This window comes from Gymnogyps californianus, chromosome 7, assembly GCF_018139145.2.
Source record: "Gymnogyps californianus isolate 813 chromosome 7, ASM1813914v2, whole genome shotgun sequence".
NCBI lineage: Eukaryota > Metazoa > Chordata > Aves > Accipitriformes > Cathartidae > Gymnogyps > Gymnogyps californianus.
In genome coordinates, this window is record NC_059477.1 from 9,754,579 (window position 1) to 9,781,466 (window position 26,888).

The 26,888-nt window shown below is 37.1% G+C and overlaps 1 protein-coding gene across 6 annotated transcripts in view; it reads left to right on the forward strand.

Moving 5' to 3' along the window:
- MYO1B (myosin IB) overlaps nucleotides 1-25,132 on the forward strand; it is a 115,673-nt gene extending 90,541 nt beyond the window's left edge. For 3 of the 6 annotated variants that reach the window (XM_050899465.1, XM_050899460.1, XM_050899461.1), the window contains exons 19-31: nucleotides 968-1,061; nucleotides 1,507-1,656; nucleotides 3,814-3,882; nucleotides 5,585-5,671; nucleotides 5,962-6,048; nucleotides 8,759-8,845; nucleotides 11,999-12,073; nucleotides 12,486-12,620; nucleotides 13,527-13,633; nucleotides 16,641-16,773; nucleotides 18,345-18,497; nucleotides 19,428-19,555; nucleotides 22,142-25,132. In XM_050899465.1, the coding sequence (XP_050755422.1) occupies nucleotides 968-1,061; nucleotides 1,507-1,656; nucleotides 3,814-3,882; nucleotides 5,585-5,671; nucleotides 5,962-6,048; nucleotides 8,759-8,845; nucleotides 11,999-12,073; nucleotides 12,486-12,620; nucleotides 13,527-13,633; nucleotides 16,641-16,773; nucleotides 18,345-18,497; nucleotides 19,428-19,555; nucleotides 22,142-22,265 (1,429 nt within the window). In that variant the 3' untranslated portion in view covers nucleotides 22,266-25,132. The remainder of the gene's footprint in view (nucleotides 1-967; nucleotides 1,062-1,506; nucleotides 1,657-3,813; nucleotides 3,883-5,584; nucleotides 5,672-5,961; nucleotides 6,049-8,758; nucleotides 8,846-11,998; nucleotides 12,074-12,485; nucleotides 12,621-13,526; nucleotides 13,634-16,640; nucleotides 16,774-18,344; nucleotides 18,498-19,427; nucleotides 19,556-22,141) is intronic. The other 3 variants (XM_050899463.1, XM_050899462.1, XM_050899464.1) reach the window with 3 other exon arrangements.
- Nucleotides 25,133-26,888: the final 1,756 nt, after the last annotated feature.

The following is a 26,888-nucleotide window of genomic DNA, read 5'->3' on the forward strand; positions in this document are numbered from 1 at the left end:
CATGTGAGCAAGGAGAGCACATTGTTTTTAGAATATATTGCAGCCTTTACTGATTTGGGCCTGAAAGAAAGGATGAGACAGAAATACTGGAGTGGAATCAAAATGACTAGGAGGTCTGGAATGATCAGAAGGTCACTTATCTTTAATAACCAACTTTCAAAGTGTAGGAACACCTATTTCTTTGAAGACAGTCATGCAATCTTCCTCTGCCTTTCATGAATAATTTTACATCATGATTGGTGAACAACTATGAGATAATGCCTCTTGCAAATCAATTGTATTAAATACATAATTTTAAATTGCATAGTATTCACATGTATTTTTACAGATAACATCTTGGGTAGGCAAATGCGCTTCTCTTAATTCTTTTTACATGTGGCCACCAATAGCATGATTTAAATTTCTTTCATAATAAGTTAGTATCTTTAGCTACAATTTAAATCTTTAGGTTATCAAGATAATGGTGGAAGTGCAGTATTGATAAAAATAGCATTGTTACAATCATCACAAAGATCTGTGCAATTCCTCTCTTCTTTTTTGTTGACATATATAAAATGCAGTTGGTAGAGTGGAATATTAGCATTTGTCAAACTCATCAGTCTGTTTCACATTTTGATGTTAGTGTGAGAGCCCTTCCTTTTTCCTTTCCTTTCCTTTCCTTTTTTGTTTTTGTTAAAGTAAAATCATTATAGATATAAGAGGAAAAAATAGGCCATTGCTGATGCTGTTAAATAAAAATTGCTCTTTATTCATCAAATGATTCTGAATCTTTACAGTGATTACTCTTGCCTTTAGCTAAATAACCAGTGAGTAAATGAGTTAGGTTTTCAATCTTCTTATGTCAAGCACTATTTAAGAATTTAAAACATGCTTTCATATACTTTCTATAAATTAATCTGTGAATATGTAAACTAAGAAGTTTTAGAGCTGGGGGTCACGTTTGTTAAGCTCATTCACTTCTTATTAGGGCTGGAGTAGAGGTACTGTTTAATGAATTGGAAATCCCTGAAGAAGAATTTTCATTTGGTAGATCAAAGATATTCATCCGCAACCCAAGAACGGTAAGTGAAAAATGTCTTCTGCAAAATCAAGCCATCTTTCATGAGGATAGCCTGTTATGAACTGCATAATTCACTAGCTGGTTACTACAGATGTTTCTAGATATAGTGCTTTGATATATTGCTGTGAAATATAGCATTCAAAAAGGCACCTTTTAACGTTAGACCCATTAAAATTGGTGTGAATGAAGACTCTACAATAGCTGTCAGCCTGAATTTAATGTAACTTTCGTGCACTGACTTGTGACAGCGTATCTGCCACAAACCTTGTTGATGTATCTGCCCATAGCTCTGGAGATGAATAAACCAAAAGGTGTCTGGAGGGGGACTTGACTCAAGGAGAGATTTCTTTTACAGTACCTGTGCTTATGGGTTTTTTTTCTGGTCTCTTCTCCCCTGCTGTTTTTCTTCCAATGTCAAACAAAATCCTAAAAAAACCCACACCCAGCTCTTCAAACTAGAAGATCTGAGAAAGCAGCGGTTGGAGGACTTGGCTACTCTAATTGAGAAGATTTATAGAGGTTGGAAGTGCCGCACACGCTTCTTGTTAATGAAAAAAAGCCAGATTGTGATTGCTTCCTGGTACAGGAGATATGCAGTAAGATACTATCCTTACTAAATGGGGGTTCTTTTCATTGTTTAATACATTTTTTCATATAACTTTCTGATATTTCATATAACCTTCATGCAATATTTTTCCCTGATATGGATGGAGAAGTGTTGAAAGAATTCAATTTCATGGTAGTATTTAAGTACCAATAATATGAATAAAGAAAATTTAGTTTCTATAGACCACTATTAAGCATTTACATTGTGCTTCTGCTTAAATAATTGAAAAGCTCACCAGAGTCCTTTAGCTCTGGGAGAGCAGGATTTTGTGGGCCAGCTGGGAAGAGTCTTTTTCATTCAGCTAAAATACTGTGCTGCCTGGCACTTACAGTGCTTTCAAAACATATGGTTAATGTGTAAAAAATGTTCATTAATATACATGTGCAATTCTGTGGAATTCAGTCATTCCTAAGGTTTTTTTGTATTTTTGTCTTATTTTGGAACCTTTGCATTTGAGGCCCAAGAATGCTGCTTGGGAGGATCCTAGGGAGTTATTTTAATTATAGCTCGTAAGACTCGTAGTTCAGTATTGTTACTGATACAGTTCTAAAACAGTTTCAAATCTGTTTGTAGACTGGGTATTCTGTGTCATGAACTGAACAAGTACTGTTACGTGACTTTTTCATGTCTTTTCATCAGTTAGTAAATAACATTGACTTATAAAAAAAGATTTTTTTAAGTTTTAAAACAATTCTTAAACATCTCAGCTGCATTTTGTTATTGTGTGCATATCAGAAAGCTTGATAAAATATATGATATGGAAAGAAAGCAGCATCTTAAACTGCAAGTTGCAGAATTGAGAAGCACTGGTTTTCAGTTGATGAGCACTTCTGTTTATCATTTTGAAAGCTGTTAGTATCTGGTTCAGTTATCTTGGATAATTAGAGAGAAATATATATCATTTGGAAAAAGTATGAATAAATGCTTTTTTACTGTAAAAACTGTTCTCTCTGAACTTCTGTGATTGAATGCACCATTTCTACAAACAGCATCATTACAGAATTGCATTGTGCCCATATGGCTTCATTATGATCTCATACAATCTTAGTGAATTAAAAATGGAGTTACCACAGCTAGATGGGCACAACTTTTAATATAAAGAAATGAAAACAAATACGTGACCAAGTTCACATCATTGTTGATTTCTTAACTGTAGACCTTTATCGATTCGCTGGTGAAACATGGCAGCAGTTGTCTTTGAATGCACGATGAAGTCATAGCAAGACCCTCAGAATTACTTACGGGTGACAATGGAGATATTTCCTCAGCCTCTTCATGCAGGTGGAGGGCACCATTCTCCTAACCCAACATGGCTGATAGGCGCTGTGATTTGGAAGGTTTCATAAGGAATCCTTGCATGAACAAAGCTTTTTGACAGCTCCTTGTGCTGGAGGCTTGGCTAAAGGATCTGCAGACACTTGCCTGTCTGTTCCCTTGTAAGGCATGACGGATGTCAGTCATGGCATGAATGTGGCCTGGAGGGGATTCTCTCTAGCTTGCTCGCAGAGATGTTCACTGTGAGTGAGTGGGCTGAGTGTCTAAAAAGTCTAAAAGCCTTGTTGCAAAGTCTGTCAACTGTTGTTCACTTAGTATTATACTCAGTTCTCCAGTAGACCAGTGGTTAGCTTTTTAGAAGGAAATCTATTGTTCAAAATGGGATACCTGGATAATATTCTAGCATGTCATTCAGGAATCATGGATTTTCTTTTTTCCTGTTCCTAAGTTATCATCAGCATTTTGTATTATAAAGGGACTGCAGGTAATAGGAACTCACAAGTCTTACGAAACGAAGGTGAAAAGCTTAGCCAACAAACCTGAGCATTTGTGACGGTTTGTATGCTACTCTGTTGGTGGGAAAGACAAATAAAGCTGTTACTGTTAGTATTTAATCCGTGTCACTTTTGTGCTGCTGACCATGAACTTAGTGTTTCTGTAAACAGAGAGTGACATTGTCCACGCAGCATTGTTGATGTGCTTTGTTTCCCCTCGAGCTGAACACAGAATCTACGCTCTGACCTGCTTGGTCAAAAATTGTTTGCTTCTTACACAATCATATTTTCAAATGTTAGTAATGAAAGTTTTATTATACGGTATTTTACAGTTGCAATATTCTGTTCTAAGCATCACATGTTTGTTTCCAATACAGCAACAAAAAAAGTATCAGAAGATAAAGAGTTCGGCTATTATAGTACAGTCTTACATCAGAGGATGGAAGGTGAGTTTCCTGTTACTGCGGCTATGTCTGCATGGTGCGGTAAGGAGCAGGTCAGAAAACACATTCCAAGTGCACTGAGCCTCCTGACTTTCGTGCCTTCTGTCCATTGAGCTGTGGCTGTGCCGTAGCCGTTGTTAAAGACTCGTGTTTGCCATAGAAGATGTGAGTCTGGGACATCTGCATGCAGCCTCGGCTATAAATCCCTGCAAACGGTGCAAGTGGAAGGCTGAGACCACACTGAACTACTGGGTTATCCTTGGGGTGTCTTCTGCCAGAGAATTTGGAGAGAGGTGCCCTCTTTACATGGGCTGGAGTGTGAATGAGTGAGTCTGGTGTTCAGAGCAGACCTAGGTATGTGCTAACCAGGCAGCCCGGCAGCTCCAGAACGGGATGGTCCGGGATGCTGCCACTGGGCTTATGAAAACTGTAACATTGGACTGATATGGAAGAAATAAGTTGTGGTTGGCAGTTATTTTACAGTTAACAGGGTTCTCAAAGAATGAACAAAATTGAAAGCAGGCTTAAAATAAAGAGTTTGGGTCACCTGGGCAGTATGTTACTTGGGTTAAGTCTTCAATTCTCCTCTGTGTGCTAAGTGGAGGGGTGAAAGTATACTGTACTCAACTTGTGTTGAGCAAGTACTTTATTGCTGTTTGCTTGTCCTCTGCCTCAAATTGCTACAACTTTGCTTCTTCTCTGAGAGGTTGGTACTTCGTGAAGGGATAATCCTGCAGCCATAGTAGAGACTTAAGGAGTGATGCTGTAATAAGAGGTAAAAATGAGGTTAACAGCTCACGTGAAAGCAGCCACAGTGCTTAAAGCAACTACTGCTGTCCAGCTTCAGAAAAAATGTCCCTGGGCTCCTCTGTTTTCTTATTAACCTTTCTCCACGCCACTAAATGTGGCTTTCTCCTCTATTTAGGGAAGAGAGAACTGCCTTTAACTCTGGAGTCAATTCCCTTCCTGTCAGACAGGGAAGGAAGGGGCTGCAGTTACTAGCTATAGGTGTAAATAGCCCTCTCCTGCCCAGAAGGTTTTAGAGTTTGCCAGCAATAAGCTAGCATAATTTGATTTTACTGTTTTTCTTGATTTTTTTTTTTTTACTTTGTCTTTATTATTTTGTTTAAATGAGTTAAAAATATCCTTTCATTCTAACTATTGACATGCTGTCTTTTCCCGTGAGTGTTATTTGAAGAAAACTGGGTAAAAGCATCATCTCATCTTGAGTTATGGTTTTCTGTTTGTCATTGGAGAACACGCTCTTTTGTGGTAGCACTGCCATGGATAAAAGCCTGGTATGACAGCAGCCTTTAGTGTGACCTAAAGCCAGGTGATTTACTTGTGATTTATTCTTTATTGCAGTCTAAATGGATAAGACATATACTGTGTGCAGGAAAAGTATTGTTACCATTGTACAGACAGACATATAGATATCTCAGGTGATGCAGCAAATCTGGGAGAAAACTAAACAATGAACTAAGGTCCCCTGAACTGCCAGTCCCAAGCTCTCACTTGTGCACAGAATCCGCCCTGGAACAGCAAATGTTAGGCTGTGTAGCTTTTGTGAATTTATTTGCTTGGGGATTTGGAGGCATTGTTCTTTGGTTTTGCCTAGATTTACAGGTTGCAGTGCCTTAGTTTAAAATCATTAAGAAAGTATAGTTATTTTTTTTAATAAAATAACATTTTCAATTGTTTACAGGCTCGGAAACTTCTTCGGGAACTTAAGCATCAGAAGCGTTGTAATGAGGCTGCCACAATAATTGCCGCTTATTGGCATGGTACCCAGGTAAGAAAATGGTGACAAATTGAGCACTTGATTGTCTCTACATAGAATGAAGAAGACCCTTCAGGGTAAAGTTATCTGGGAATATTTTTGGTGGCTTAAACTGCTGATTGTTTTTGTTTCTCTTTGCTGCTAACATGTTTTAGCTGGTGCAATCTGGGAAGCTGGGACACGCTTTAATATTTGCTATTTGTAGTGACTCGTTTCTTTCTTTCTTTCTTGCACCATTGGGAACTTGCAGTAACCTTTTCTTTCCTAAGCTTTTCTGTATCCCATTTTCAAATGCATCACAGGCGCGAAGGGAACTGAGACGACTGAAGGAGGAGGCTAGAAATAAACATGCTATTGCTGTTATTTGGGCTTACTGGCTTGGATATAAGGTACTTCATGCACATACCACATGCCCCCCTTCATTACCCAACGATATCAACATTTAATCAGTAGTAAATAGTGAGAATTAGTGACTAATACAATTGACTTTAAAATAATAGAGCATGATCATTGATTCCTTCCATTTCCATTCATGCCACACTTAATAAATCTGACAACATTTTGTATGCCAGTTTTTTGTAGAGTAGGAAATTCTTTGCATGGCAACCAAGTAGTGATTTGCACTAACAAGCTGTTAGACTAGATTAAAAATGACTGGACTACAGTATTCTCAAATTAGGAAATGCATTTAACTACATGTAAATATGCAAAGCATGGTTTGCGGGGGGAGAGAAGGTTGGGTGGTTTTGGTGTGTTTTTCTTCCGCCCTAACAAGTGCTTTCAGTGACACTATATTAGTGATCCGATTGAGATTTTCACCAGGCTGTATATTCTGCACCCTGGACAGTCTTCACTTATAAGTTCAAACAAATGCTATTAAGTTTTACTAAATTTAGTTTTAATTGTTTAATTGATTCTCTGGCTGTGATTTGAACCAGTAAGAAAATTTCAGTAAGTACAAGTAAAGCGCGGTTTTATGACCTGATCTTTTAGCAGAAAATTATGTCAGTTTGCAATTCTAAACTTACAGCCCTAGAAAAATCCCAGGAATTCCAGCATCAGCTGTTTGTTTTCAGAAGCAAAGTCCCACTGAAAGATTCTTGCTAATCCCCAGCCCGTAGTTGTGGATTATGTGAACATTTGCAATGCTGTTCACTAGAGGTCGAAAATTTATTGGTTTCAATTAATAAATCCGTAGTTTAGTTGAAAACCATATTGAGTAAATACATTAAGTTTAAAACATTTTCCAGTTATTATTTAGGTTGGGGGTGTGGGGGTGTTGTCAGAACACCTTGCCAACTAGATGGAGAAATGTGCTCAAATTACATCTGGAGTATAATGCTGAGTTTGACTTTTGCTATTTTGATATAAATTTATTAGATTTCTAATGAAATGGCAGCCCTGGGAATCCAAACAAACATGTACAGAATTTCCCTCATACTAGAGAGACTGTGGAACTTTTCAGTTCCAGCTTGATATTTAGGTAGCTGTGTAATTTGACAAATGCACTGTTTCCTCTACGCTTGTTTAAATGCAATACATTGATAATTTATTTTATTTTTAACCAGAGTTCCTTTCACCAAAAAAGTTGCTCAGTACTGCAGAAGTGATGTTTACTTTCCTAGATTTAAGATGTTCTTTAGAATTAAAAAGGACACATCCAGAAGGTGGATGCAATAGTGTTAACTGTGTTAGAGCTCCTCATTTAAATATTTAGTAGATTTGGATAATTTTTAACATGTTTTAGTAGTTATTTTTATCAATTGGCTCACAGGAATTTAATGAAAAATTGCCTCCTTATTCCTTAAATATAAATAATCTAAATAATAATAGTAATATATCTCTCTCTAAAGATAATCTAAATTGAATTAAGATTAGAAAAAGAATTACGGTATCTGATAAGAGATAAAACTTGTTATTGGTGTGATGTTTTATCTTTTCCCAGGGGAATATTTAAAACAAAAGTTTCTGAAAGTTATCATCAGAGATCACTTTCTTTACAAAAAAAAAAAAAAGAGCTCTAGACCTCAAGTTCTCGGTTTCCTTTCTTTTCACAAGACAGAAAAAAGCTTTGCAGAGTCCTTGTTTTTACAGTGCTGTATAGTAGGAGCTTTTGTTCTAAGCAGATGAGTGAAAACATATTCTTTGAGAGCCTACATCTGATGCAAATTAACCTTTCTAGCTACATCAGAAAAGTGTAACTGGCACAGGCTGGAACTGCTGTTGCACAAGTCTGTTTGACAACATGTAACTTGACAACTGCAGATATATGGCTAGAGCTGCTGTGACTGATCCTATAATACTGGAACTCTTCATTTTACTTGACTTTTATCATCAGATAACTGAATAACAAACGTACTGGTATCTCCTAAAATGTGAGATTCTGTTAAGTTGCCCACACATGCCTTTGTGTTTAGAATACTTTGCAAATTGTTTTCCTAAAATGGGAATGATTGATGAAATGTAGGTAGGTGCCTATATCTTTGTACATGAGGAGGGCACTAGGTTTAGGGGGTCTAGCCCTTCATTCCACAGACAGACATAATTTACCAGGCTGGAGAATTTTTTTTAAAGTACTTAAAGATCAAAATAAAAAATAACCTCCAGAATAAAAGCCATCAATACAGTGCCGGTAATTCATCATTACATACATAGTTTCAGAGTTGATTCTGTTCTGCCCACGCACTTGCCAGTGGAAGAAGTGACTAGATAGTGAGATTTTAGTAAGTCTTCATTTTTATATGCATTATTTTGATCACGCAACTGCAGGCAAAGTTCTCCATTAGAATCAAGTTACGAGACACCACTGATTGCGAGGTGTGCACGGAAGAGAAGTTGGAAACGCTGATAGTGAATAACAGGGCTGACAAAATTCTTACCTGTACATGCCACTTAAGCAGCAGTAGAGGCTTTTTTGGCCTCCTGTGTGGCTTCACACCAATTCACACTGACACATTGGATTTTAAAGGTGAAACGCTATTCTTCCTTCTTTCTATACCTTGATTGTAAGTTGGCTGTTCTATTTGGGAGAAGCCTTTTCCTGGTGGTTGTGCTATCTGCATCGGGCTGTCTCTTTTGTTCACTATCTAAACCTTTTAGGCTCGAAGGGAATTGAAACGCTTGAAGGAGGAGGCTAGGCGTAAGCATGCTGTTGCAGTCATTTGGGCTTACTGGCTTGGACTGAAGGTACTTTCTCAAACACTCCCATCTGTCAACATGAACTCAATAAAGCGTGGCATCTTACTAACACTTAATAAACAAGCAGTTATGTGGGCTCACGAGTAGGGATGATTTTTACACAGAATTACATTGCTTAATTTTGTCATGGACTTTACTGAAAAACTCATAAGCTGAAAGTGCCTCATTTACAGCAATATTTAGGCTTCAGGTGTTTTTTGTCACATCAGGAATTTCAGTTTTCAAGTGAAAGACAAATGTCAGATTAAAGAGACTCTGTTACGCTTGTTAACTTAAAAACCTGACCTATGTTGGCAAAGATCCTATCCGGAAAGATTACAAGGATGTATTTTCTTATTGTGACCTCTGCTTGTTTGAATGGGAAGCGGGGTGGAGCTGTTTGACTCTCACTGCTGCTCACGTTAGACCCTTGACCCCGGTGTCGAGGGCATGGTGTAAAGCAGATGATGATGTCCTGTCGCTTCCATCCAGCCTTTTAAGGGTATGGAATTGCCTGCAGTTACCTATGGCTGGTGGCAGCCATGAATTCCCAGAAAAATTGAGACGTACAAGAGTCTTTTGTTTTCTGTCCCTTGCTTTCAAGGACTGGTTGGCAAAAGAAAACACATTTGTAATCTGGAAAAATGTAGTTCTGCTCTGTAAATAGACTATGAAAATGGCATCTTAAGATGTTTCAGGTCTGTGCCCACATGATTTAAATAACACAGTTTTCAAACATAGTTTTACAGATGCAGTCCTGAAGAACTGGAAATCTGAATCAGTTTTGCTTGGCTGGCTGTCACTTTTGCTAATAGGGATATTGTAGACTACAGAAGTATAAAAGGGAACAATTTGCTTGATAATGCAGAGTAAAGCCCAGCCCTCATATTCTCATACTTATTCCAATAATGATGAAATGGGAAAAATAGTTACAAAACATAATTATATACAATCTATGTATATTACGTATATTAAAAATCCATTACAATACATACATGGAAACCAGAGCTGGAAATACAAAGGAGCCATTTTAAGAAGTCGTTCTGCAGATCAGAATCACACTTTAGGTATTACTGCCAAAGTGGGTCTGTTTTTATGATTTTAAAACAAGAATATGTCCCTCCTGAGAACTCAGAGGCTGTTTTATATCAAACAGCGGCATTTAAATGAAAACTGATGAATCCAAAACCTTTAAGGCACATTAGAGCAGGAATATGTTTCTGCCTGTCTGTGGTGTGGTTTTTCAATGTATTTTTTAAACAGTGTAAGCAGCACTTCCGTCTCACCTGAAACACACAGATTTTTCTGAATAAGAACATAGTCTGTGATTCGAATATGTTACTGTTACCACAGGCAATTCTCATTTGTCTGATGGCAAAGTACTTTCACCCATGACATATGGAGGTGAAGATTTAAAGTTGATAAAAGTGATCAAGATTAAACCATTAATTCTTGAGTCTTTTTTTTTTTTTTTTTGATTGTATGATAAGCATTTGTGGTACTTTCCAGATTTAGGCTTTTCTGGAACGGCTTGCATTTCTCAGTGCTTGCTTTGCAGCTTCCCTGCAGTGCCAATAGGATGTGTGGGTGTATATTAGTCGCTTTGTTCCAAATTAATTTGCACACCTTGCAGCTCACGAAGAATAATACAAAGCAACATCATTAAAAAAGAGTCTATGAGAACATGGTGAGATTTGGGATGATTGTGGTTGGAGTGGCTTTGAGTGTGTTTAATTTCCATCCCTGAATAATAAATAAAGGATGTACACTGATTATAGAGCACTAAACCTTACAGAAAATCAGTGAATAAGAACTCTAATAATTTTCCTTATAAAGTGGGGAGGAAAAGATTACGTACTGTGTTTGCATAGAATGAAGACAGCTGAATGCTGTCCATTTTGTTGATGCCACTTAATGTGTAATTAAGCAAAGCCTATTTATCTGTGGGGGTTTTTTAATCCGAGAATGGTGACAGATTCTTGCTTTCAAAATGCTGGCTTATCTTAAAATGCACGACACTCAGTATGGGGCAGAAGGTGTGCCAGGAGAAGCCAAGCAAACTTTTTTGTATAAGTCAATATGGGTTTTTCCTCTATGGGTTTCCCTTTATTTTCTGGTTACAGTGAACTCAGCAACACATAGCGAGTTAGCTAAAACCACTAAATTTGCTCTGGGGTAAATTATGCAAAGCCACAATGTTTTCCCTGGTTTTTGCTCAAAACTTTTAACAGGTGTGTTGCAGGCTTTGCCAAAGTTTGAAAAAAGTTGGGGGATGTTTCGGCTAACTTGACATGAGCCTGGGCTTCACATAAAACTGCAAACCAGTTGTGCGTGCTCTCAGGTTGGGTTTTCTGAGGGGAGGAATTTAGGCACTATGCGAGTTAGCACTGAGAAATACCAAGGGCAAAACAAGTACTCTGAAACTTGCATTTACAAGCATGTGTAAAAAAATTAGTATCACCTGCAAAAATGGTTCTCAACGATCACTTTTTTGGTTGTTTTTTGTTTGTTTGTTGTTTTTTTTAAAATAAATTTTAGGAGCAAATATCAACCTTGCTGACATTAAGCAATCTTTGTGTTGATTCTCTGCTCTTATCAAACACCAAAAACTTATTTTCCTTTTGGAATGAAGACTGCTTGTGTGAAAAGACATGTATAAGTCTGCTCTGAAAAAAATATAACTTTTTTATTATAGTAAACTCTGTGTATTAAGAATCTTAAAAGAGAAAAATCAGAAACAGTTCATCAGTTAACTGTGTAATTAATATCAGTTCAGTGTTGCTTCAGACACAATAAAATATGTATTACTGAAGATACCTCACTTTTTCCAGTCCAATTTTATGCAAAAGCCTATGAAAATGGATGCATGCTGTGAATTCAATAATATTTGAATATCTTGCTTTTTCAGAGGAAAGTATTTAAAATTCTCTGTTAAATTTGCAGATGACTGTACTCAGGTCATCCGAGGTAACTTTCTGACCTCTTGGTCCCCAGCCTGGTTCATATATTTTAAATGTACCCAGTTAGTGTTGCTATTTCAGGGAACACTTTGCATGTTTGTATGCTTTTTTAGTATTTTCTGCCATAGAGCTTTATAAAAGAGTACCTGTAGAAACAAATTCATTCTTTGTATTCACTTTGAGTGTTTGTTTAACTTTCCAGGTCCGTAGAGAGTACAGGAAATTCTTCAGAGCCAATGCTGGAAGGAAAATTTATGAATTTACCCTTCAGAGACTTGTATGTATATATCCATACAAAGCACATGTACATTTTCTGTGTTTTAAAGTTTTGTTTTCTAGCCAAATTAACAGCTGTATTATAGTCTTGATAGTCTTTGTAAGGAAATGTCTACGCTAAGCATACAGAAAATTGACAACTTAAATATTCTGATGTTGTAAAGAAAGGATAGTGATAGTGTTTTGAAGGTGTGAGAATGACACTAACTAAGCATTTGCCACACTGGTATGATATCTAAATCTGCATTTCTCAGTATACCTGGCTTTTTAAATCCATATTCAGGTTTATTAAAACTGAGAGTTGCAGTTTGGTAACTGTGCTTTTAATCACAGAGCGTCTGCTTTTCCTTGCTTATTTCAATAACTCTGGTATTTGAATATTTATAAAACATCTTGTTTCAATTCTATCACAGATGCAAAAATACTTCCTGGAAATGAAGAATAAGATGCCTTCTTTATCACCAATAGATAAAAACTGGCCAGCGAGACCTTACCTTTTCTTGGATTCAACTCACAAGGAACTAAAGAGGATTTTCCATTTGTGGAGGGTAGGACACATTCTGGTCCAGTCTGTACGGAACTTCATCACATGATTTTCAGTAGTTCTGTTCATGAAGAGCCTATTTTTAGGATGTATTTCTTCCCGTTCCAGCCAGGATGATTTTATTTCTTTGGAAGAAATATGTCTTTTGATCATTGTCTTTGGCCTGCAAGGAGTATAACTATCCTGCCTACTCCTTTCTGGGGCTAGGGAGAGAAGATTGCTTCCTGCCATCAGCTTTTAACTTAATACTAAAGCAGCATGCCTGTTGCCTGTTAATTGGTAGCTTATAATACTTGTGTCCGTGGCTGGAACTGGGACTAGCTCTTAGATCAACATTGGAAGTACCAGGTAGTATTTTTTACTTATGAACTGTGGTTAGTTGAAATTTGGTTTGGATCTTTGGGTGGATAGACCGACGAGAATCTGTATAAGTGCTGATGAGACGTTTTACTGATCTTGTGGGCTATGTTTTCTGTGAATTGTCAAGGAACAGTTTTTCTTTCTGAGCCTGCAAAATTCATCCTCTCAGCTGTGTTTTGTTCTTTCTCTCTGCTTACATAAACTTCCACAATTGTGGAACTGTATATATGTTTCTGTGAACCTTTTTAGCACAGTCTTCCAATGACTGGTATCTGATAGATTAAGCTCATGTTCAAATGCAACGTGGTTAAATGAGATGTTTTAGATATTGTTTTTGGTGTAATTCAGAAGTTTCTAGAATGGGTGAGGAGAAAAACACCTCTGCGGTTTGTTACTGTGCTACAGTGGCATGTAGGATGGAGTTGAGTCACTTCAGAAGTATACAAAGAATGTGTATCTTGAGCAATAAGCAAACATTAGTCTGTGGTGCTGCTGCTTCAAATCAGATTTGGAAGGATAATTTTTTGGTTTAATATATCATGTTTTGTAGTGTAAAAAGTACAGAGACCAGTTCACAGATCAGCAGAAGCTTATATATGAAGAAAAACTGGAAGCAAGTGAACTTTTCAAGGACAAGAAGGCCTTATATCCAGCCAGGTAATGACTTATTCTGCTGCTTTTAGTGTACAATAAATTCAATATCCTTACATAGATTTAGGAAACTAAGCAAGATTTTGCATTTCATCTTAAGCAGGAAAAAGCATTTTCCTTGTTTGACAATGTCCCTCTATCATTTTACTTTTCAATCCTGGAAACTGACCTCACTTTGCTTCTGACTTAAATGTTGTTGCAGCCCACTAATCCTGTGATACTGAGCACTGGTTGTTCTAACCCCCCGTGACCTGTTCACATCGTAGAAGTTTGGAGAACTTGTAGAAGGGAAAAACCCTCACCCCTTCCCCTAGTTTCCATCACGCTGGTTTCTGCAACCAATAAATGCAGAGTGAACTGAAAGGCTGTAAGTGACAATGTCACTCCCAGGTGAGGCGTGCCAGGGAGCACTCCTATGTTCAAACTTAGTACATTCAGCATAATGCTCTAATGTGAAGACTAGGTAATTTAAGAGTTAGATACATTGGTATATATATTTTTGAAAGAATACTTAAAAAAAAAAAAAGGTGCTTAGAAGTTCATTTCCATTTTAGAATTTATTTTTTTTTTTTTAATTGGAGACTTCTTAAAAATGTGAAATCTCTGCAAATAAGTTTTTTGGTTTCTCAGATTATTGCATTCTTAAAAACTGATAAATTCTTGTCATTGCTATCTGCAGAGCTAACATTACTCAAGAAAGTGCAGTGGTATCTGATTTTACCTAAAGAATGCACTTTTTTTTTGCATGCAATAAAACTGACAAAAAAGAGAGCTGATGTCCTTGAAAGAAGTTGAATTGAACTTTTTAAGTGAATATGAGCTTAGAAATTGTGTTTTTCTTGAAAACAAAGGTCTTGTCCATCTCAGGAGAATTTTCTTTTAGAAGCCATAGTTTGAGCTGAGCAGGAACAAGGTACTATAAAGCGAGAAGCAAAGTTCAGTAGAGGGAAGAACAGGAATCTGCAAAAGTTGATGAGAGCAGTTCCATGCATGGACAAGCTCTGCTTGGTTGTTTGTGTGTTTTATTGGTTTTGTTTTGTGTCATTTTTTATTGAGACATTTCCTTTATTCCTGTAATGGGCTCAGTATATGTTTTTCTTTCTTCCCTTCAATAGATCACTTATTTAACGGCTGTATATGTTGTGGTTTGTTCCTTATTTGCTTTGGGATGTCTTTTTATGCTGCTGGGAAAAGAGAAAGATGCTGCCTTTGGACTTTTCTAGGAGCAAACAAGTTTTTTTTGCTTTGAGTCAGTATACATCTGATCAGTGTAGAGCTCCTTGGGAAGGAAGGAATTTTATTTATATCCCTGGTTTGGTACTTTTTACACCAAGACTGAACAATGAAATATTGTACAGCAAAATACATACCTAAGTTACTTTTATCGAAGACGTTCTTAAGTGGCATATGTGATAGAGGGTAACTTGATTCATTTCAGTTTTAGCTTGTAAAGCGTCATCGTTTGATTAGGGACAAAGTCCACAGGGGAATCTACTGTTTTGGTGACTATGGTTTCATAATGCTAATTAATAAAAACAAAGAAACCCAAAGCTCCAACATGGTAGGAAGTTAGAATGCTTTCCCCACCCTGCACTCATTTAGAAACATTTCCATCTCTTTTTGTCTTGTATTCATAGCTGATTAGCTCCTGTTGGGTTTTTTAATTGGCCTAAGGGTGGAAGAAATTTCTGTCTAAAGTTTCTGATTACTTAGTATGATAATGATTCATAGGATGTGGCTAATTTTCTGTGTATAACATAATTATTTAAGAACAGAGAGGGACTTCTTGTGACTACTAAAATACCAGTACCCTTCCTTTTTTCTCCCATCTCCCTGTGTGCCAGAGATGCAATTACAAAGGCAGTGCTATTCCACATAATATGTTGGTTCCTCTTGGGCTCTAGTCTTGGCAAAGCTTTGCATTTAGTACTTTGACTGTAATTTAATCAAAGTGATTAGTTAAAGTGACTGCTAAACAAAGCAAGCAGCAACTGTATTCACCAATTCTTAACTGATAGCGAAGCTCTTACTGTATAACCCTGAGGTGGATAAAGATGGGGTGATTTGCAAGCGCAGCAAGTCTTGATGAAGAGCTGGTACACATTTAACAAACAACAGGAGATCTTGAAGGCAAGTTCTTGTCTGTCACTCTGAAATGCTTCAAAAGAGCAGAGGTGTCAGTCCTGCTGAAGTTTTATTTCCTGTGTTCACGGAGACTGTTATTGGGTGATTTTAAATCAAAATTGATTGCATGTGCAAGGATGTACTTGTGTCTGATATCCGTAGCAATTTGGCCCATTTAATTGGAAAATGTTTCCAGAGCAAGGGAAAAAAAAAAAAAAATCTTTGGTGATAAATTTCTCTTTATTCACCATCACTGTGCTGTTAATGTGTACAAGATTCTATGTCTGAGACACGTACTGTTTCTTACCCCTCCTCCTCCCCTTTCCCCCCTGGAAAGGGGACTATATCCACACTACTTTGTAGCAATTCCCAAGTTATTTTCAGCTGAGGTAGTATGCCTGCACGGCACAGATCAATGCCGACACCACCGCGCTGAGTGAATGGTGGTACCAGCCTGAAGAGTCCTGGGGCAGAACGCAGGGCGCTGCAGTTTTCAGCTTCTCAGCAGGATGGAGGACAATTACGCTGCATAAACGAACACCACGTTGAGAGCCCTGTTTGCGTTCAGTTATGTATTGTTCTAATTATTCTGTTAGACAATAGCAAATTATTTTGCGTTGCTGTTTAAAACAGGTAGAAATTGTGAGTAGAGGTTTCTGGGTTGTTTAGAGTATTCTTTCACTAAAAATGAAGCAGCAAATGACTTTCCCTGGCAGAGAGTGTATCAAAGCTTAAGGAAGCTTCTGGCAGTATAGAGTCATTGAAAATGGTACTTGGTGCATCTCCTGGCTCCACGAAGCCTGAAGCAGAATGTGACGGTCTCAGGAGGTTTGCTTCTTCCCTGAGATTCATATTTAACTTGTGTTCCCCTTGTCTTTTTGTTGGGCAGTGTTGGGCAGCCATTCCAAGGGGCTTACTTGGAAATCAGCAAGAACCCCAAGTACAAAAAACTTAAAGATGCTGTGGATGAAAAGATCATTATTGCAGAAGTTGTGAATAAGATCAATAGAGCTAATGGGAAGGTAATAAAATGGAATTGCTTTATCCAGAAGGGTAGATCATTTTTGTTATAAATAAACTGAGAGGGAGACTTCATTTCTGTCATGTAATAGTCCAAGGATTTAAAAAAAAATGCCTTTTTTTAAGGGCAAGACTGGAAATGTTGGATTTATGTAAATTGGTGATTTTAAACACCTGTTTTACATTTACGTAAAGATTACTAAATTTGTGTTTGGGTTTGTAGTTTTCAGTGACTTTTCCAAACAATAATGGCATCTCATCAACTGGTAACAGACTGTATTGATTCACAACTAAATGTAGTCTCTGTACCAAACTTAGATTTTCTATTTGCCAATTGAAGAAAATAAATATTTAGAGAATATTGTTCTTGTTCAAGTATTTAGAAAACTTAACCTTTCAAGGTTCACATTGTCATTCAAGCTCCTGATTATCACATTTTATTATGTTTTAAAATTGTGAGTGGCATACTTTGTTAGCTTTGCCTATCTTCTGATTGATATCAAAAGCTTTTTGGAATGAAGAGGCAAGTTTCTTGTATCATTTGAATAAAGCTGTTAAATATGCTGGGTACTTTTTTATCCTGCCAACACAGAACTTGTTTTGCATTTAAATTATACTTATTAAACCAGGGAGTATTATCCTCCCTTAGTAAATGTAATTGTTTTCACCATATCTGTCTAAATATTAGAACTAGTAGATGTCACTTATGCATTTGTAGGAGTGAAATTAGGTTGCCTGTTGTTGATGCCAAGTTAATTTTCCGGTTTAGAAGAAACTAATTAAATGAAGACGATATCTGTCCTGTACTTGCATAGGCTACAGCTGTCAAGATTTAAAAAAAAAAAAAAAAAAAAAGAAAAAAAAAAGAAAAAAAAAAAGAGCTATGGTTCTATGTGCTTAAGACAGCTACTTAATTATAATAGTTAAGATTTTATTATTTAAAATTTTACAGGAGAAAAAGCTATATGTAGATTAAGTTCTCATTTCTCTTTCTTATTATTTTCTAAAACTAATTTAAGAACGCACATTCATGCTTTAAAAATATTTGTCATTTGAAAATATGAATGTTTATCCTCCTAAAGAATAATTCCAATAGATAAAGGGAGGAGAACATAACTTTGACAATACCTATGTGATTTGTGTTGTTCTGCAACACAGTTTCAGTGAATAACAGTAAATAGTGAGGCTTAACCCTGAATTAGCTGTCACTGAAAAGGTACGTTGGTTTTCCTGGGGATTGACAGAGCATGAGAAATGAGGTTATCCTGATTTGCATAGTTTCTGAGTTTCAGTTTCTGAATTTTATAACTGTAAGCTAGTAATTAAAGGAACTGTTTACGCCTAAGCATATGTGACAAAATGAGCGAAGCTTCTCGATCTATAATTAGACACATAAATAAATTTGACCTGATTTTAACTGATCTGCAGCTTTTACTGAACATCAGATGTTCATATTTATTAATGTGGGCCAAGCTTATTAACTCTATGAACTGCTTGTAGTCTTAGTAGATGTTCAATAAAGACCAGTTCTCTCTTTGTGTAGATAATGGTTTGCGTTTTTGTATTTTCCTAGGCTACATCCAGGATTTTCTTATTAACCAAAAATAACGTTCTTCTTGCGGATCAAAAATCTGGGAATATCAAGTCAGAGGTTCCGCTGGGAGATGTTACCAAAGTGTCCATGAGCTCCCAAAATGATGGCTTCTTTGCAGTGCACCTCAAGGAGGTTGGTTACAACTTTATAGTACAATAATACAACTGTTTTACATGCGGTGATATAAAAATTGTTTATTAATTATCTTGTAGCATTAAATCGTAGTGATTAGCCTGTAGGTTTAGAAGTTTATTGAACTTTGCCATATCTGCAAAAACTTTGATTTAAACTACTGAAGCCAAATGAGAACAGTTATTACATTATGAACGATCATTTACTTGTGAAAATCAGACTTCATATTTCACTGTAGCCTCTTCAGGACTGGAGTTTTCCATTTGTGATATGGGCCTTTAATCTGGTTCGGATACCTTATGGCAGTGTTTTCCTTTTTAGCTGCTCATATAATTCTTCCTGACACACTGGTAGAATATTTCTCTCTTCTTTATGGGATGCCAAGAAATCCACATTATGGCACAGCTAATTTGGTTACTCAGCTCTAAAGAACTTAGTTCAGTGCTATATTTGCTTCACTGCACCGTCAGCATTGCTCTGCTAAAATCATTAAGCTGACATTTGTGTTCTAGCTTAAATGGATTTGAAGAATGTCATATATAGTGTCTTTTCATACCGACCACCTTCATCCTAATACTGGTGTTGGTAATTTGTTTCTGTTCTTTTCTGAAAATATTGTGAGCTTGCTGCGGTGTAGCCAGAAGAGAGATACAGAAACACTACAGTTTTGTAGGACAAATGAAGGTGACCCTCGTTTAGGGTCGGAAGGGGTTTTTAACTTTCTCAACAGGTTTGTAGTTTATTTGAGAGTGAATTGCATTTTGATCCTATACACTACATTGCATCCCTATTTAATTTACAAGATAAAAGACTGTTGTTTCATTGTGCTGGGAAGAGAAGACTCCTTGTAAAACCTCCTGCTTGGCTGGCATTTAGTATTTTTCATATTCTAGGTTTTGGTAGTCCTAACTACTTTCCTTTCTGTTTCAGGGTTCAGGAGCAGCTGGTAAAGGAGATTTCCTGCTCAGCAGCGATCACCTTATTGAAATGGCCACTAAACTTTACCGCACTACTCTCAGCCAAACCAAACAGAAGCTCAACATTGAGATATCTGATGAGTATGTTTCTTGTTTGCTTAAAAGTGCATTTCCTTCAATGCAACGTGCTAAAAAGTCAAGTATCTAATGTTAGAAAAACAAAACACTATTGTGTGACTAATACTTCTTTTCTCTTGACAGAATACTTGTAAATAAGGATCCAATTTTCAATGTGTACTCATTTCTAGTATTAATTTTGGTTCTTATTTCCTTGAAAGTCATTAGAAAAAATGTGCTTTTCTTAAGGTAGTTTCAGATAGGGCTATGAAGCAGAATTGCTGCTGTAGAAATAATTAAGAGGTACTACATTTGAGAGAATCGTTTTATGTGTGACTGAAAAGTTCACATATTCCTATGAGATGTTTATTGATTAAAGTGGACACTAGGTGCCAAGTTCTAGTGAAAACAACCAAAACAGAATGGAAAGCTCCTCCCCAAACACACGTAACGATGCTGCTAGTAATGTAGGTCTATAAAGCTCTACCTTCTCTTTTGTGAAGGTGAAAAATGTATTCTTAAAATTCCTGCTGATGGTGTTTGAACCACCTATTGTTGTTTTGGGTTTTTTGGTCGTTAAAAAGCTTGCATCTCAAATTAGTATTTCTTTCTGCTTGGTGCAGTTTCATATTTCGGCCTTAAGTAAGGACTGCACTTGCAGTGTTTATCGCCATGGAATAAAAATGTTTGTGTGTGTGTGAACTCCTCAAGCCTGCTGAGTAAGAGTCCCTCACTTAGTCCACCATAGTTATGTGCTCCGTTTGTTGTGTGAAGTGCCCCCTGATTTCAGTAGTGTTGATTTTGGTGGGTTTATTAATTTTGAATAAAGAAGAAAATTTAGAACCCTTTAACAATAGTGAAATAAAATTTCTGTAGGCAAAAATTGAACCTTTCATCTGGCTGCACCGCACTGCTTGTATTGTAGAGTCATGATGGCGAGTACAGTTTGTATCTGTTCGGATTTGAGGGTTTACTTAAAGGCTAATTTTGCTCTTTCCTTGAAAATGACATCTGCCATTTTCCTTTGTTCTGTTACCAGCTGTGATTTAATTTGCTCAAGGGTGTGCATTTTTAGCCTCTGAAAGAGTGTGGCTGTCCCCAGTAAGTTTCTAGTTTAATGATGGCTACAAAGGAATAAACTACTAAAACAAAGTTTAAGCATGCATTGCACTAGTCTGGACTGCCTGCCTGCCTTAGGTCTGGAAAACAGTCTGCTTTCTGGAAGTCTTGCATTTTGGGATGTGGTTTTGTTTCTTGTCTTGCAGATTAAAAACATGCAAATATGTATTGCTATTGAGTTTATCCAGACTAAATAATTTTAAGTTGTTAGCAGTTCCACCTCTGTTGATGGTGAAGCAGTGATCTCTTCTCCCTGCTAGAGTTTAGATACAAGCGCAACTAGGGATTGAGGAGAAAACGTGGCCTTATTTTGACTACTGTACGCTACTTTTTGGGAAAAGAGCTGATATAAGCAAAAATGCTGTTGATCCAGGGGTATGTCTAGCAAGAGACATACCGTTTATATATATAATTGGAACAATGGGTCTAGGAAAAAGCAGCGTTGGTGACAAGAGATGATGGCTATAAGAGCTACTCACGTTTTCCGGATGCTTGCATGGCTGGGAGCGCCGAACAAGTTAATGTTTGAGCGTCTGGGCTGTGCAGCAGGAAAGCGGGACTGAAGGGCAAGTCGGCGCAGCAGAGGCCACTTCCTCCCCTGAGCTCTGCCGTCAGCTTGATTTGTGGTTTCCGGCTGGAGAACAAATTCTTTGAAATTTTTGGCCTCTGCTGGAGGACTTTTTAAGGATGCTAAAAGGGAAAATCTGCTGTATTACAAAGGACTTTTTAGGTCAGCAGCCGCTCCATGTGAGCCAAAAGGCAGCGCTGCCCTGTTTATTACTTTTAATCTTGCTATCCAGATCAGTGAGGAATTTGAGGCTCCACAGGAGCCTGTTGGTTTTGTTGTTGGTTTGGTTTTTTTTTAAAGCAATTCTCCACATTCAATGAAATTTCTCTTCCAGTAAAAAGTGAAGAGTCAAATCCAGATTAATTTATCCTGGACTGTAGGGAATATCTAAATTTGGAGATTGCTGGGAAGGAAGTGAATTTTCCCAGTTGCCGAGCAGGGGGCTGTAAAGGCTAACAAAGGATTAGAAATATGAGAGCCGATAAAATACCAGATATACTAAATTAAGCATAAACCAGAAGAGCAGCACTCCCGATTGTTGCTATAGAAGTATTTAGCTTCCTTCCATGAAAACAGAAAAGTCCCTTTGGACGACGGTGAAGCAGGTGGAAATAGTCTTTGCTGCATTTCTGGTACCTTAGAAATTCTGTTATAAACTGCCTTCTTTCTAAAGGAATAGCAAACTAACTGTTGTAAAAGGTCCACAGTTACAGGCAAAAGGCAATAATTAAGAGATACTACCTGAAGGAGACTCAAGCCATACCATAACCTATGGCTTTTTTTTATTCCCCAACTCTTATTATTAATACAGACCTGAAAATGACATCTTTTGGAGTGATGCTCAGAACCAACAGGAAAAGACTTGTGCTCCTCGTGTGGGTTTTTCCACCTTTAACTAAAACGTATCTTATTCCCTCTCCTAGGTTTCTGGTCCAGTTCAGACAAGACAAAGTGTGTGTGAAGTTCATACAGGGCAGCCAGAAAAACGGCAACATCCCAACTTGCAAGCGAAAAAACAATCGGCTTCTTGAAGTGGCTGTCCCTTAACTGCAGCTGGTGACTCTCCCTTTCACGGACTTGTTTCTTTGTAATAGTGCAATTTTGGTTGTTTGGTTTTGCTGTTTTTATCCCTTTCTGGAGCTGTTGATGGCTAATAGCTTTAGAAACCCTTGGCAAAACATTTGATCAATCGACTTTTTAATGGTTTTGTTCGTGCCAGACTTTTAACCCTCAAAATGCAGATTTTTACCCAGTGAGGTATTTTTACCAGCTGGCACATATCTGTCACACACGAATCATTCTCTTTGTTTAGCGGTCATATTTTAGTGCAGCATACCGTAGACCCACATATTAACGATAAATTACTCATATTCCTTAGTCTAGAGATCCGCTTAACAGGAACTATACATGGCCTTGATGCCTGATGGCCACTCGTGCCCAGTGTCTTTTTATACCGACCTGTTCTGGTGTTCTGACGGGCTCCTTGCTTGCCACCGCTGGGGAGACCGGCAGAACGGAGACTGACACACTAACTCCTATAGTTAACACTAGGACCTATGTAACTCGATCTTTTAGTCAATACAGCACAGGAATGTCTAATTCTGCAAAACAGAAGGAATATATGATTATACAAGCAGCTATATGCATAATTTTATAGTAAAAAATGCAGAAATTTTGAAACAGGATTTTTAATTAGGTCAGATGTTTTTAATGACTTTATACAGTAGAAATCAGTAACATTAAAAAAGCTTGCTTCTTTCACAAAAGCTATACAGTTTGAGGCATGTTTTCTGTTCTGCTTTTTTTCTTTTAAATTATCAGTTAAGATTAGAGCCTGAAAAATGCAATAGTATTCATAACACCAGTAAATGCTAGGTATTTAAACAGCTAGTTATCAAGCGAAAGGTTTGAGCCTTTCTTTCAGATATTGGCATGTACAATGTGCAATAAAACATACGTGACATTTTGTGAAAAATTATTTATAATACATTTTTGTGTGCAAGAGAGGATTGGTGCAGACTGCATAGACAATGTAGGGGTTAAAATAGATTTGTGTTGTTAATTTGCAGTTTTTTAGAGTGTACACTACAGTTGTCAATTTGGGAAGAATACTTAGAATTAAAAAAATCTTTAATTTGAGGGTCTGTATATAAATTGGTATTACAGTAATAAAACTGTTCTAATTCTGTGCTGTTTGGTACTCCTATGTTATAACCATATTTTTGTACTCCAAACTATTTTATATAACTTGTGTGCCTGATGTAAATGCGTGCACAGAAAATACAATCAAGAGCTGCATTATAAACTTTCAGTGTAACTGATTGCACTTAATCTTTTATAAGCCAGAAGCATTAGTTGAAATCCTGAAGAGGAGAGATGCATTTTTAGATAGAAGCAACTACTCAAGTGAAGGGTTTGTTGGATGTGACTGTTTGATTTGTTGACGCAAGGACAGTTGAGAAAGCATTGTATTTTTGCAGTCTGATATAGGACAGATTAAGACCCTGGGTATCTGATGTGCAGTGCTGGAAGTCCAAGCATAAATAAAGAAAAGATAAAGACAAGTTCAGAGTCTCGTTACTCTCCCGGTGGTAAAGTGATGTAGCACTCGTGGCTGCGAAGGCTCCTCTGGGTAGTTCAACGTTAACGTTGGCTCTCCGCGTTAAAACGGCATTTACTGCATGTTCTAGTGCTAAGGTTATCGGTCGGCAAAAACCAGCTGGTTTGGGTTATACCGCATTTTGCTTTGGGATTAAAGTAAATGATTTTGCTATGATTTGGATACAAAACAATTGTTTTAACTGGTTGCTTTAATGTTGCTGTTAAAAGTCCATGCACATGACCTTGAAAGGTGGCAGTAATCAAAAGATGTATTTCCCAAACTATGACAAAAAGTTGCCTCTTCCTTATGATCTTAGTTTGAACCCTTCTTTTAATAATTGAGTCAGGTTAGTAGTTTAATAAAATTTAAATAGTTTTACATGTATTGTAATTAGAGATGCTTACGCAGGAAATCTTAGTATCAATTTGTAATGTAAAATTAGGAGGCTTCAAAGGAATTATTCCATTGCCTTAAGAAGACAGCACATAATAACATGGCATTTAAAGCTCCTAACTCCTGTATTAAAATTCCTGCTTGGTAAAGATTGGAGGGTTTGTAAAACTGTCCACTATCTTGAAAACCTTACAGGAAGAACCACAAGGAGCAAATTTTTAAAATGAACACAAAAGTAAGGAAAACAAACATTTGAAGTCTGATGTAATCCTGTAGTTGCTTGCAGGTAGGAAATGGGAGAGTTTAGATTAAGTACATCTGGATATTTGGCCCATGAAATTAGGGTATTACAGGATAATGTTAGGATATTTGACCCATCCCAGCCAGACCCAGTGCACATCCCTTTTATTTTTTTGATCTTTGCAGCAAGTTATGATAGTCATACCTGCAAAAGACTGGAAGAGGGACAAATTCCTCACTTGATTTCTGTTGTTTCATTTCTTTTTCTGTACCTTTACAATTTTTACCTTGCATATTAGCTGGTACTTTGTGATAGTTACCATTTGCCACTTAAATATTTCTCAATGTACAGAGCAAGTTTTGCTGAACATGAATTATTTAGATGTGCTAGGAGAGTCGTGGTATCTTGATGTTTAGATTTAAGTATCTAGGATGTTAAAAGTAAAAATGCAAGGTCACCTAGGTTGTTTTTTTTTCTTTTCCTCTGTTTTCTTTTATAATCGTCTATCAAATAGAGTTGTAAAGATAAGACTATTCCTCCTATGGTGCTAACCTTACACATCCTTTTACTTGTAAATTTTAATTTGTCATCTGAAAGCTGGGCAAGGATCATTAAAAAAAAATGAGATTTGTTGCATGATACTTTCCAGAATCAAATAAAATTCTGTTCCTAGACCTATACTTTCTCTATATCTGTATCTTCCTTACTGCCATCAAATCTGAAAAGAGCAGGTGGCTGGGTTTTAGGTTAAATATACACAACACTGGTGTGTGACTTGGAGAGAGAAGACATTTTTATTTTGTACGTGATTCCTTAAGAGGCAGCATGTCTTCCTCAGTGATTCACAGTAACCTTTTTCAGTGCAATTCTTCAGTGCAAGTCCTTTCCTCGACATAGTTCTCTCTGAAAATTCTGCAAACTCAACTTTCCTAACATTAGGATTTGGACTGATTCCCTAAGAACAGTATTAATAGCCAGATAATCTGATTTTTAAAAAAATGGTTTTGAGCCCCAAACCTATCATATTCCACGTTTTGTCTTGTGATCTTTTTCTCTCTCTTTATCCTTAACAATTTTATCCTGATTTATGTATATTTTTGTTCATCATACAAGTTATGGAAGAAAGAAACTAAAATGTCAATTCAGAAAAAAGCATTTTCAGTTTTAATCCAGGTTTGTTTTCATTGCAAAAGTAAGAGCCTTTTTCTAAACAGTTCTGGGAAAAACATTGAAGAATTAATTCAAAATTTTGATATGAAATGAGATCATTTTCCCCAGTCGGTGTAGATTTCACTGTTAATTCTTAAGCTTTTAGATCCTTAATCTTGAAGAACAACATATTTTCCATATTCTATAGGAAATGGTCATGGTTATTTTGGAAGGTTGCACTGTAGGGTGATGGTGATGGGCACATGTCTATGATGCTTTGGACATTAGAACTTCCCAACACACATGCGTTTCAAAGACAGAACTGGAAGTGTTTTATGGGGATGCTGCCAACTTATAACAATACAAGCAAGCGTGAATTTTAAGTAATCTCTAGCATCACTGACAGATGAGTTCTGGCTTTCCTCCTATCTAGCTTCCATCCTTATTGGAGTATTTTGTAGCTTACACAGACATATGACTGTGAGTGGGAGGAACAATTCTTTACCAAAGTTTGTAAAACCCCTCAAAGTGATCAGAAATTCTCTGAATATTGCTTTTAATCACGTGGTTTAAAATAATTACATGTTATGTCACTGTCCCATGACCTTCCAGTTAAAGGTAACTAAAGGTGGTTGGCATGTAGCGTGATCTTGTAGCCATTCCAGCACAATATTTGCTAATTTCCACTACAGACCTCTCTGTCTGAAATTGTGTGATCTGTTAAGTCGTTTCAGGAGACTTAATTCGGGCAGTGGCATCCTCCCTCAGAGAGAACAGCGTTCGCATGTCAGTCCCAGTTACAGTGAGACTTTCCATTTTACGACTTTCCATTTTACGACTAACCAGAGTGTTTCTTCCTAGAGATGTAGGTAAAGAGAGGTTTAGTGTATGAAGATAAAACTTCATTGCCAGAGTTTGTTGGCAGAGCAGCACTTGTTTCTGCTGAAACATCATACGTATGAGCGGTCGCTGCTTTAAGCGCACACTTATCTATATACACTGCATGGAAAAGCCACGATCTTTCTTGCAGGGTAACACTGACAGCAGTACTCGCTCATTCAACAGCACTGAATCTCTCAGTTCTTCCACACTTTTGAAGCAGAGTATATAGAGGACGGAGGGTTGTGGTGAATTTGCAGTTGCTGTTAATAATTCTTGTAAAAATGTATTTACATAGGTTGGGGCAGATTTGCATTGGCCAGTCTCAAAAAATTAGCTGGAATGCACAGAGGGAAAAAGTGCTCCTACAAATTTGTTGGTTTTAAGGAAACACATCACTATTTCA